The sequence below is a fragment of the Chiloscyllium plagiosum genome, unplaced genomic scaffold (genome assembly GCF_037043375.1).
Source record: "Chiloscyllium plagiosum isolate Xiang-an unplaced genomic scaffold, Cpla_swu_hap1 HiC_scaffold_26, whole genome shotgun sequence".
Taxonomy (NCBI): Eukaryota; Metazoa; Chordata; class Chondrichthyes; order Orectolobiformes; family Hemiscylliidae; genus Chiloscyllium; species Chiloscyllium plagiosum.
In genome coordinates this window covers 26693433-26705926 of record NW_028270164.1, presented here as the reverse complement: position 1 = coordinate 26705926, position 12494 = coordinate 26693433, and the positions used below count along the sequence as shown (strand labels likewise).

The 12494-nt window shown below is 38.6% G+C and overlaps 1 protein-coding gene across 6 annotated transcripts in view; it reads left to right on the top strand.

Annotated features, from left to right (window-relative positions):
- Positions 1 to 4039: 4039 nt before the first annotated feature.
- kif21b (kinesin family member 21B) overlaps positions 4040 to 12494 on the top strand; it is a 186891-nt gene continuing 178436 nt past the window's right edge. For all 6 annotated transcript variants that reach the window (XR_015750940.1, XR_015750938.1, XR_015750939.1 and 3 more), the window contains exon 1: positions 4040 to 4312. Coding sequence is in view for 2 of the 6 variants with exons in the window: in XM_087973596.1 (XP_087829722.1) it covers positions 4269 to 4312 (44 nt within the window). In the remaining 4 variants the exon portion in view is untranslated. The remainder of the gene's footprint in view (positions 4313 to 12494) is intronic.

Sequence of the window (12494 nt, the reverse complement as noted above, 5' to 3'; positions counted from 1 at the left end):
TTCGACTGGTGAGCCTTCCTCCACCTTCTTCACAGTCACTCTGACTGTATTGCAGACCCTATGGCCTGGACCGTGGGCACTTGCAGAGGCTATAACTCTGGTTGGCTGTTCACTGAACTGGCATTAGACCAAAGCCAGTCTAAACATCTACCAATTGCAGCTCAGCTCAACTAACGATCCTCCAAGTTCTGCTTGGAATCATGATCCAGTAATGATCTTGAGATCTTCTGAAGACGATGAAAACACTCTTTCCAGACTGCTTCACTGTGATAGCAACTCAGCTTAACTGACGACCCTCCAACGTCCAATCATAATCTAGCAATAATCTCAAAATCCTCTCATATCTCAGAACTTACACTTCAACTCAGCTACAAAATCAGTTGAAATGAGCACAATGTGCGCATGGTTTTTTCTGTCTGCAAAGAACTGGACCCTGTGTATTAACATATGTAAAAAGAAACTGTATATGTAGCTTTCAGTATATGTAAATATACCGTACAGCAAGGCTAACTGATACTTGTTAATTGGTTGCCAGTGTAATGCTTAATACACTCATTTTGAAAGTGTTGTCTAATTGCAGAATATTATCTAGTGTTGGATCCTGTGTTTTGAGGTTACTTGAATACAGTCACTACTTTGTTGCAAATAGCTGAAGAGAGTCAGTCTTTTGTATGTACAGCCTACATCACATGGGCTTTGAACTTCATATCCCACATTTCTCATTTTAACTATAAAGACAGACTGATAAAACCAAAGGGACTGTGCAAAGAGATAGCTGCAGTTTTAAAATACAGTTTACTGCAGCATATTGTAAGTTGCATACAAAGTTGATTTCCCTGGAACAGTGAGAGCAAAAGCAGACAGAATGGAACTGATAGGTTTTGAACTAGGGTACAATTGCTTGATAAGGAAGTTTTGAGGGGATCCTGAATAGGTGACCATGGCTTCTGCAGGACAAGTGCAGCAGAAACACCCTAGCCTGTAAAGAGAAAGTAACAAAAATCTCATCCTGTGTCTCTTTTCTTTTGTGGAGGGACTAGATAGTATCCAGTAACTGGCTTATATATTTTTTTTAGTGGAGTGGAGGATGATCAAATAGGCCGTGATCTCATTGAATGACAGAACATACTCAATGGGTTGAATGGTCTACTTCTGCTCCTACATCTTAAGGTCTTATCGTAATGTTGAGGATTTTGTTCCTGCAACAGGGGAATCACCCCCTCAATTGGTGGAGAACAGGTTGGAATGCTGTGTCAATTCTGTGGGCAAGCCCAACACATGAAACTACCCATAGGTCACTTGACTGGCCAGCATGAAATTTAAGACCCCACAAGTGGAAATTCCATTATTCGAGAACTATTGGGTAATCAGAGGTCAGTCGCTCCCCATTTCCAGCAATGTCACTTGGTGTGGAGGTGAAATTGGATTTGGAGGAGTCATTCAGGGGCTTGGAAATCAAAGTCAAATGCAATGTATGGTTATCAATGGCTTCCTCATGCCCAAATGCTGTGTCCCTCACTTGGCACAGAATGTATGCCAATGAAGAAATCCTCTCCCTAATCTGCATCTTCACAGGAAACCTGATAGGATTCAAAGGGTAGCATGGCACTGAAAATGGGTCCCATCAAATTCTTGTGGCACCATTAAATTCTGATAGACTCAAGGATAATTGGTGTTAAATAGTCATTAATGAACCTAACTGATCTCCTGCCAACAACGGCTAAGATACATGCCTCTGGTCTTTTCCACTTCCAACTTAATTCATGCATGTCTTCCCAATTCCAGCATTCTAATGTGGAAACCCCCACCCAATTCTCCTCCCATCTCATTATGGTAATTCCAATCAGCTCATTTAAATGCTGCCGAATATTTCAAATTGATGAGCTTTCACCAAGAGTTCTACTTTCTGTTTTTCTTACGATATCTTTTCTGAGATTATGTACCCAAGATTGAAGGCAGAATTCAAGATGAGCTCTACCCCAGCCAGTGCTGAAGGCAAGCCAGTGTGTATCATTGCCAGTCCGAAGCATGGTAAATGACCATAAGCTATGGGAGCAAAATTAGGTCTTTTGGCCCATCAAGTCTACTCTGGCATTTGATCATATCTGATATGTTTCTCAATCCCATTCTTCTGATTTTTTCACTGTGACTCTGGATCACCTTACTATTCAAAAATCTATCTATCTCTGTCTAAATACACTAATGACTTGGCCTCCACAATGTTCTGCATCAATGAGTTCCACAGATTCACCACCCTCTGGCTGAAGAAATTCCTCCTCCTCTCAGTCTAATGGGTCATCCCTTCATTCTGAGGCTGTGTCCTCGTGTCCTAGTCTCTCCTACTGGTGGAAACAACTTCTCTACATCCACTCTATCCAAACATTCAGTATTCTGTCAGTTTCAAACAGATTTACCCCCCAATCCTTCTAATTGAGTACAGACCCAGAGTTCTCGATCACTCCTCATATGACAAGCACTTCATCCCCAAGATCATTTTTGTAAGCCTCCTCTGGATCCCCTCCAATGTCAGTACATAGTTCCTTAGATATGGGGTTCAAAATTGCTCACAATACTCCGAAAGTGAACTGACCAGAGCCTATACAGCCTCAAGAATACATCTCTTCTCTTGACCTCTCAAAATGAATGCTAACATTGCATTTGCCTTCCTTACTGCTAACTGAACCTGCATGTTAACCTGAAGAGAATCCAGAACTTGGATGCCTTAGCTGCTTTGTATTCAGATTTCTGAAGCCTTTGCTCATACAGAAAATAGTCTACTCTTCTATTGTTCTAACCAAAGTACATAATCTTACTTTTTCCTATATTGCATTCCATCTGCCATTTTGTTCTCTCTCCTAGCCTGTCCAAGTCCTTCTTGCATTCCCTGCTTCTTCTACACTACTTGTCTGTCCACCTGTCTTTGTGTCGCTTATGAACTTAGCAACAATGCCCTCAGTTCCTTTGTCCAGGTCATGAAGTGGAAAGATTGGTGATTTGAAGGGCATCCGGTCGTGAAACCATCTGCCAAATCCATTCATTGATTTGAAAGGAAATGGTACCCATGCTCGAGTTTATTCTGCAAGCAACACAAGTGCCACTGTGAGCAATGGACAGGGATACCACCAAGGGGAAAGTGAGGACTGCAGGTGCTGGAGATCAGAGTTGAAAAGTGTGGTGCTGGAAAAGCACAGCCGGTCTGGCAGCATCCGAGGAGCTGGACAGATACCATCAAGTGGAGATTGGAAGAGGAAGGAGGAGACAGAAAAATGTGATCAACTAGCATTGTGGCGACCCCAAGATGAAAGAAACAATAAGCTGAAAGAAGTGTCAGGGTGAGTTCTGACCAAGATTCTAGAACTAAAGCATCCATTCTTCACCTTTAAGCTTCACTAAAAGGCTACTTTTCCAAATGACCTTTTGAAGCATATTGTACAGTGCACCTGGATATCTGTTTCTTCTTAGAAGCTTTAACATAACGAGCCACGTTATGAAGGATTTTTCTCTTTTTTTAGTCTGATTGGTGTCTTTTGGCGAGAGTAATTACAGCTGGGCTTTCCAGCATCAAGAGTAACTCAGATGTATACGTGCCTCGAAGATATTCCTAATCCCCAGTTACAAAACAATGAATAAAGGATTTTTGGCATCGATCCCCTGGACAATTACCTCGGCTGCATCGTGCTTTTTGGCACTGGAAAAGGAGTCTTTTCCTCCAAAATAAATTGTGAGATGAAGAGAGAGAGAGGGAGAACAGCAACACACAAAAGGAACTGATCAGACGCCTTTTAAAGGGAGCAGGGTTTCTGAGCTGACAACCATCCCCTAAATAGTTCCTTTTTGTATGGAGTCAGACGATCTTGATGTCTCAAGGCTCTCTCTCCACTCTGAGTGGGCAATAGTCGCGTTGTGCCCGCCCATTCCCGAGGATCCCTGGATGTGATTGATGGGTGTGGATGTCACTCTAGAGTGGACTCCCGCCCCCTCTGAGCAAGGTTCGGTTGCCTGACAATCAGCACTCTGAGCTACTGGAGGCTGACTTCAGATGTTGCATTGCGGATTTGCAGCGACTACAATGTAACACAGGATGTTGCAATTGCAATCATGTCGCTACCCTCTCGATCCCGTTAACTGCAGGATGACACGATTCAAGTTCTGTGAGAAATTTACTTGTATTTATTTATACCTCAAACACACTGCGCTGCCGTCTCAGTAGGTCAGCGAATTTCCCTTTCATTGAATGAAGCTTGGAGAGCGCACGCTGCACAAAAATAATGGCGACTAATCAAGACGGCTGTAGTGTCAAAGTCGCTTTAAGGTAAGACAGCTTCTTATTTATTACAGCGTTGAGTCGGTGCCAAGATAGTACAACAGGACAGTAAAACGCTTAGTAATCCATTGTGTGTCTGCTCTGTGATGTTGTGCCCCATTGCTTGCTAGAATAGGTGATGGAAACTTAATTAATTTTGCATTTTTAAATCAATTGACTCTATTGTACCATTTTGTCATTGACTGCATTCTGACTCCAATGCAAACAGTTTCATGTTGACTGGTATTGAGTTCTTGCTTGACATTGATAATTCGCTCTTTTGATTTGGTTGGCTGTAATATTTGGTGACAATATTTTAAGAAATAATGACTTGTGAAAAAAAAACTATGAATAACCATTTTTAGTCATTGGGGAACAGCATTGAATGGCACCACCCATGTTATTGTGGCACATTTGACACCACATTCTTTCCAAAGTATACACTTCTGCACAGATCATTTTGCCTCAGCTCTACTCTTCAGTCTTTGTTCATCATAGTGAGTACTGTCCATGCAGGAGTTAACATGGAGAATATTTCGAATTATTATATAGATATGGAAACAATATCATATGGGGGAGAAACAATGCGTCACTGCTTTGTTTTCATGGGTTTAAGATCATAGCTAACTCAAATGAGCTGTGAAGGGCTTTTTGCTAATCAGATGAAGGGAGTGTAAAGTCAATGGCATACTATAATTATTTTGTAACATCTTTTCCAGTATTTGTACCCCCCCCCCCTCCAAAATGGTGACAATGACAGTTTTGCAATGTCGATCACTAGCCAAGAAATATTTAATAATACGTATACTGGGAAATATGTTCTTGATGTTTCATAATGACTATTATGCTGCTCCTTTTAATAAATTTTGATTATAGTAATCTTTTTTTAAAAAATCTGTGAAATCTTCAAATGGACTAATGGAGAATTAGAACAAAGGGATTTTGCTTTGGCTGAAGCATTTTGATCAGAAAAGTGAGAATAGAATTATTATTATAGTTTTATTAAATGCAGAAGAGAGAAATCCTACTAGGGAACAACATAAAGACAGGAGTGCGGAGTGACAAAAAAGATGTGATGACAGACGATTGATTGCATATGATTTAATTTGTTCTGTAGCTACTGACCTTGGCTGTCTCCCAGTTGTAAGCCCATTCAGCCATTTCACAAAATGAGTTTTAATTTTATCTTATATACTAAATGGATAATTTATGAGTCATCTGTTTCAAAGATAAATGGAAAATATAGTTTCTGTCAAATAATAATAAATCAGCTTCAGCTTGGAAGTCATAGCCTGCTTTTGTTAACATTTTGCTTCTGGTTTGACCTAGGGCCCAACTTCACAAAGAATAGGAATTCCCTTTTAACATCCAATGAAATATGGATCATGATTGTAGGGATCAGAAGGCACTAAATTGATTTACATCTTTATGAATAATCAGTGTTATTTTGCCTAGTGACATTGAAATAAATTGGTTTTTGAAACCTCAATCACAATATCTGTGTCTAGTTCTCTGCACTGTGATCTCAGAATTTGTACAGACATTGCTCCAATTGTGTATCAGGGAGAAAAATTGTATCTGCTCCTTATTATGAAAAGGGTATCTGAACTAAATCTATCCACATTGAAGTCACTTTAAACTTGTTTAATCAGTGATTGCTCTCTTTTTAATGTATGCAGCAAAATTCCTGATTTCCAAAAAAATTATTCACCTGACTGAAGGCAGAAGTTTTATTTAAAGCAAAGGTTTCTAATGCATGTAGTTTTCCTGCTTGGGTTTTGTGTATGTGTGTTCAAATATATTTTATTTATTATTTTCTGTATCTCACACTAAAAACAAAGTTCAGTGTGACATATTGTTTGATAACATTAGAACACAATACAAAGAAAATGTGAAAGTGTAATTACTGACAAGAATCCTATTTCATTTTTTGATTGTCTTTTAAATACTGGTATCAGTGAGAAATGGCTTGTTGAAACAAATTGACTTGAACAATAGCACAAACCTGAAAGTATTTATGAAAAACAAAAAAAATCTGAAATGATTAGAAAGATATTACATTCTAGGAGGCTGGAGTGCTAAACAAAATGATGAGATTTAATTTTTTGTAAACATTATTGTATAACTGAGTTATTTTATTTCAAACCAAAACTCAATTTCTATCAGCTATCTTGAAGCGAAGCAATTTATCTATGATAACAACAATTTCTCAGGTGTCACACTGATAGAATGCCTGTTTTGGCATACTCTGGTATTAATGAATTCAGTGTGCAGACATTACTTCCTGCCATCACTGTTCAAAGCAGCACAGTAAAGCACAGTAAAGAATCAGGAAGTGTCAGTAATATTGCAATTACAGGAAGGATATAGGCCTGTTGGTAACTTAAAACTAAACTTTTATACTGTCATGGTACGTGATAAGAGTTTATCTGCATCTGTTTTTGAGAGGAGTGATTGCAAAGAATACCTCAAATGTTTACAAAACAAACACATTCAATTTACACAAGGTTAGATTAACTTTATCAGTGTGTGTATATAAATTTTATGTAATAGAAAACACCATACAGTATATTAATGGGATCCAATTACTGAAAATGTAAAATTTTAAATTATGGTGTGTTTATTTCTTGTAAGATAAACTTAGATGCACCCTGGTACAGGGATATGGTATATATCAGACTGTTAATAATGCAGGATGGATGGGCAATTTGACTATCATCTCAGTTTATCTGCAACTGAAGTGTTAATTTTAGCCTTGCTGCACACGGAGGTGATCAGAGGACAGCAAAATAGAACAGTACAGCACAGAACAGGCCCTTCAGCCCACGATGTTGTGCTGACGAAACATCTCATTGGTCTTAATGCAATGCACCTCCCATCTCTGTTATGAGTGATTGGCAGAGACCAAGAGGAGAAAAGGATGAGATTTGAATACTTTTAAAATTTAAATGAACATTTGCCCTGCCAACTCACTCTTAATGTTCCTATCGTTGGCCAAAATAAATATCTTGAGCTGAAGGTAAAAGTGAATACTTTTTGTGTTCTGAATTGGACCTCTCATTTTGGTATCTGACGCAGCTCAGTAAGTATTACTTTACTTTCATCTGAGGTATCAGACTGGGATTTGAACCCACAATCAAGATTTTGCATGAAGATGAGGAGGAAAGCTCTCTCAAACATACTGCTGTTTGTGTTTGTGGGATCTTGCTGTATCCAAACTGGTAGCTGCATCCCAACACTATAACCCTGACTATAACTCAGATGCTTTGTAGTGTCTTTGGAAAGTACTGTATAAATGCAAGGGCTCCATTTTTTTTGCCAAAATGCAAGGTGCAATTTAGGGCAAAAAAATGCATTAATCTGGACATCCTATTTGGCACAAAGGATAATTCATGAACTCAGTTTTTGTTCATTGCCAGATTTTATGGATTTATGACTGCTAATCGATGCGATAAAGTGCACAAGAGAATTAAGTTAATTACTGGCTTTTGCCTTTTCTCTCCACCTAAACTGAAGTGCCTAATCTCTAACAACTGTAAAATCCTAAAGTTAGATTGTTTGCGCAATCAAGTATTAAGTCACAGACTAAAATTGGCTAGTGCTAAAACTTCATTTGATAAATACAGCATTTGCTAAAACTAACTTAAAAGTCTCTGGTGAGTTCATAAATTCAGAGTTCTGCCCAAAGACGATTGGCTCTATTCAGTGACTATTCAGGATGTTACTGTGAGGACACACTTTACATACAAAGATCTGCTATTTGAATATTTCAGATCAACAAATTAAAATGTAAGTTACTGGAACAAGGATGACTGAACAAAATCATCAGATTACTATATTCTCTGGGGTGAGGAACAGTGTTGTACTTGTTTCCAAAACAGCATTTTCATTATTTAGCATTGTTAAAAGTAAGAGGAACTAGTGTTTAAGAACATGGACAGAGGATAAGAAGTTATCTGCCCCCTAACTGCACACTTCTAATATCTCAGATACCAGTTATAAGGAGTGGTGACACTATGAACAGCCCAAGGTTTCTGATTCTGCTCTCTTCCCTGGTAACTTATTCTTAACATCGCTATTTAAATAAGAACTAACCTGAATTTATAAAGCATCTTGGGTCATTCCACAGTTTCACAACCGCTATTTCCAGGGACAGCTACTGTTGTTCATGTTTGCAAATACAGGAGCAAGTTTTTGCACAGCTATGTCCCATGAGCAGCAAAGATGAATGACCAAATAAACCTCTTCTTGTGGGCCTGGTTAGAGTATAAATATTGATCTTTGTTTTTGTTGCAAAATACCATGGGATCTTCTACATCACTCTTGATAAATAAATTGAATGAAAATTCAGTGTTGCGTTATCAAAGATGCCATCTTTTTGAGACTTCAGTGTTGAGAATATTGCATCATCAGCGTAGAGAATGGGCTAATGCCCCAAGTGTGAGGCTTGAAAACAGTGTTGTGAGTGAAAGGCAAATAAAACATACCATTTCAAAATTTATGCACAAATTACGTATTGATGGTCGACTTTTATATCTCCAGCTCCTATTGCTCTAATGTGGTGGTCTGTTTCATCTTCTCAGCACTGAGTTTCCAACTCTGCCCTTTTTCTTTCTAGATTCCTACATTTTGCTAGCCTTTCTTTTCAGTTCATCCTTTATGTGAGCTTAATCTTTGGATTTGTTTTCTACGTTCTCGCCAAATAAGCTATGTATTATTGTGTGATAGTGATTAGACCTGAATATAATTTGTATATGTGTGGTTCAACTACTGTACTCTCACCAACTTTGATCCTGAAGATTTATCCTCTACTGCTTCCAGCTGATAGCTTATCCTCCCTAAATAAGGAAGTATATCAGGCTCCACCTGAGACACCCAGTTCACTAACTATGGCAGGAGATCCCACAATGGAATGAGAGAGAGAATAAACCATATCTTCTTCTGGGATTGCCAAGCCTGTGATGCGAGGCTGTTGGCCGACATTTATGATTTCACTTGATTGTGGGTTTGCTTTAGCTTTTACAGCAGATGGCACCTGCAAGTTAGCAAGAGGTAAATCCAGAATAAAGCACATGCTGACCTCTATAAGAAATATGATTCAATTAAGGCATTTGAGGCCATATGGGATGCTGGTGCATTGAAATCAAGGAAGTAGATTTTTGCAAAAGAACCTTAGAATGAGTGACAAGATTGGGGAAATGGAGATGGAGGTAAATGGTTTGTGAATTCTATGCCTGATTTATAAATAAAATATTTAGTTCTCTGACCTTGGAAAATAAATCAACATTTCATACGGGATCAGAAGCAGAATTTGGCATTGAGGTTCCATTAACTTCGTTGCAGGTAATCAGCCAGTGGTCTAATTCAGAAAGATCACAGGATAAGTGTAACTTGGAATTCTGTCATGTAGGAATTTTATTGCAGGCGAACATCTCTGTTGACAAGGTCAGCCATGTGGACCTCATAGAAAATGAATTCCCCAATTACAGCTGTTAATCTGGCCCAATGAGGGACCCTTGGTTGACAGATAAAAAACAGGAATGTCAGACATGCTGCCACTCTGAGAGCTGGCTTCGAGGGAGCTGGATCGGTGTCAAGAACGTCCCATGTGTAAATAAAGGGTGACTTGGTGACAGGATATTGGTCTCAGTGGAGTTATTTCACCTTCAACAGGATATAACACCATAGTTAGCATTTCAGACCTGTCAGGAAATACCTGGGTATTGATTTTCTGGCTGATGTTGACTCTGAGAAGCTTAATTTAGATTGCTGTGTCCATTCACATGATTATAGCCACTCTGCTTGGGATGTTTAACATGTGTTTTTTCAAAATAGTGATTATTATGTGTTGAAATTTTTAAAATTATCTTTGCGACACCTCTTATGAGAGGTATGTGAAATGGCTTTTGCTTGTATCATTTAACTTTTTCTTTTTAAATAAATTAAAACCACTTTCTGTTTATTTCCTTGAAGTCTGTGAGATGTTATATTTATTTGGAAATGCTACATTTTCATTTCTGCCACCATCTAATTGAAGTCAAGGAGGATATCTGCTTCTTGTAAATATTTTGCTCCTTCAAGCCTCTAATTAAAATTCATTTTAAGGAATATAATTTACACCTGGCTTTAATTATGGGAAGTTTCTTTGTATAATGTTAACATAAGAATTTATAAAACTTTTGTTTAATTTATAAACTGGTGTTTCATGAGTTTAATGCCTATCTCTAACATTTAGAGTGAAAGAGTTATGATACTCTATCAGGGGATATCATACTTGGAACAAAAGCCCCTGAATGAGAAGTACACAGTTGCTACTGCAATGCAACTTTTCAAAGCTTGAATTCTAGAAGGTGAATTAGGTCACCCACTGGTTTTGTATCATTATCAACCATTTGTCCCACTCATGATCCTCTAATTTATCAGCAGTGGCACCATTTGGTGCCATTCCTTTTGCACTGTCAACGCTAGGAAAATGCCAGATGGTATCTGATTGCAATCGTCTAGACCTGATTAAAATCATGAGTGTGCAATTAATAAAGTAAATTACATTGAAATCTCATAAAATACTTAGTTGTGTTTATGAAACACTTGTCAGAACATCAGCTAACATCTTTGAGTGAGATAATGTTTTAGCAATGTTCAGCCTGCAATTACAAATTACCTCTAAGGTGGCTTTTCGTGAAATACAATGAACAATTGAAGTTAGTCCAACTGCACACGTTAGAACTAACCAATGAGCCTTAGCATGATTTGATGTGACGCTGTGGGTTTGTTAATAATACCCACTTTCAACACCTCCTGAAATTCAGAATTATGAGCAGGTATCTAAAATAGGAGAGAGATTTGAAAAGCAGGAAGAAATGTAAAGTGTTAGGCTTGCAGACAGCGCAGTCTTGAGCAGAATAACTTGAGATTTGAGTTAAGATTAGATTAGATTCCCTACAGTGTGGAAACAGACCCTTCGGCCCAACTAGTCCACACCGACCCTTCGAAGAGTAACCCACCCAGACCCATTTCCCTCTGACTAATGCCCCTAACACTATGGGCAATTTAGCATGGCCAATTCACCTGACCTGCACATCTTTGGACTGTGGGAGGAAACTGGAGCACCTGGAGGAAACCCACACAGACATGGGGAGAACGTGCAAACTCCACACAGACAGTTGCCCGAGGCTGGAATCCAACCTGGGATCCTGGTGCTGTGAGATAGTAGTAATCCTAGTCAAATCATTAAACCTTTCCTGGTTTTGTAGTTAGGTATATGTGCAATATTTCTGTTGATGTCTGACTGTCTCATTCCTGATGAAGGGCTTATGTCCGAAACATCAATTTTCCTGTTCCTCGGATGCTACCTGACCTGTGCTTTTCCAGTTCCACACCTTTGTGACTCTGATCTCCAGCATCTGCCATCCTCGCTTTCTCCCTGTATCACCTCTGCTCACAACCTTTGAGTAGTTTGGATATCTTTGTACCGACTTATGAGATGGTGAGGTCTGTACTTCCATTAATAATGACAGAAAATGCTGGAATTAATCAACAGATTTGGAGAGGAACAGTATGTTTCAGATCACTGACTTTTTCATAAGAATCTTCTGCTCACTTTATCCCCTGGAAGTGTTTGAGAAACATGGACTGTTAGAGATCCTCTTTTCCTTTGTCATTCAGAGAAACCTTAAGTGACCTATAGCCTTATTCCCTTTAAGGGCTGTAAACACCCTTTAACTAGCTTAAGGAATATCCAGTACCTTGTAGCATCGGCAGCCCGTTTTTTTCTTTCTAAAGGTTTTCTGATCAGTTTTAGTTCTTATCTGCATCTATGTAATTGGACACAATGTCAATTCTAAACCACAAATGCACTCTAAAGTTTCTGTTGCTCTTACCAAGAGATAAGACTGCTGTTATTGAAGTATTTGGTGTGTGACCAAGTTTTAAGATCAAAGAATAGACTGAAGTTATTGTAGGAGTATAATGCATTTATTGTGTTTGTGAATGGCGATGTGTTGCTAAATATTAGCTGTTGAAATTTAATGTTAAAGTAGCGCAATCCCAACAGAGTATTATGAAGCTCAGATGTTTTCAAAATCTTGTTTAAATATTGAATTGATTGCTGCTAAAACGTATAAGACATATAATGCTTGAATAGGAACTGCCATAGCCACTTGGCTCTTGACTTCAGCTTTTGTTCTAACCT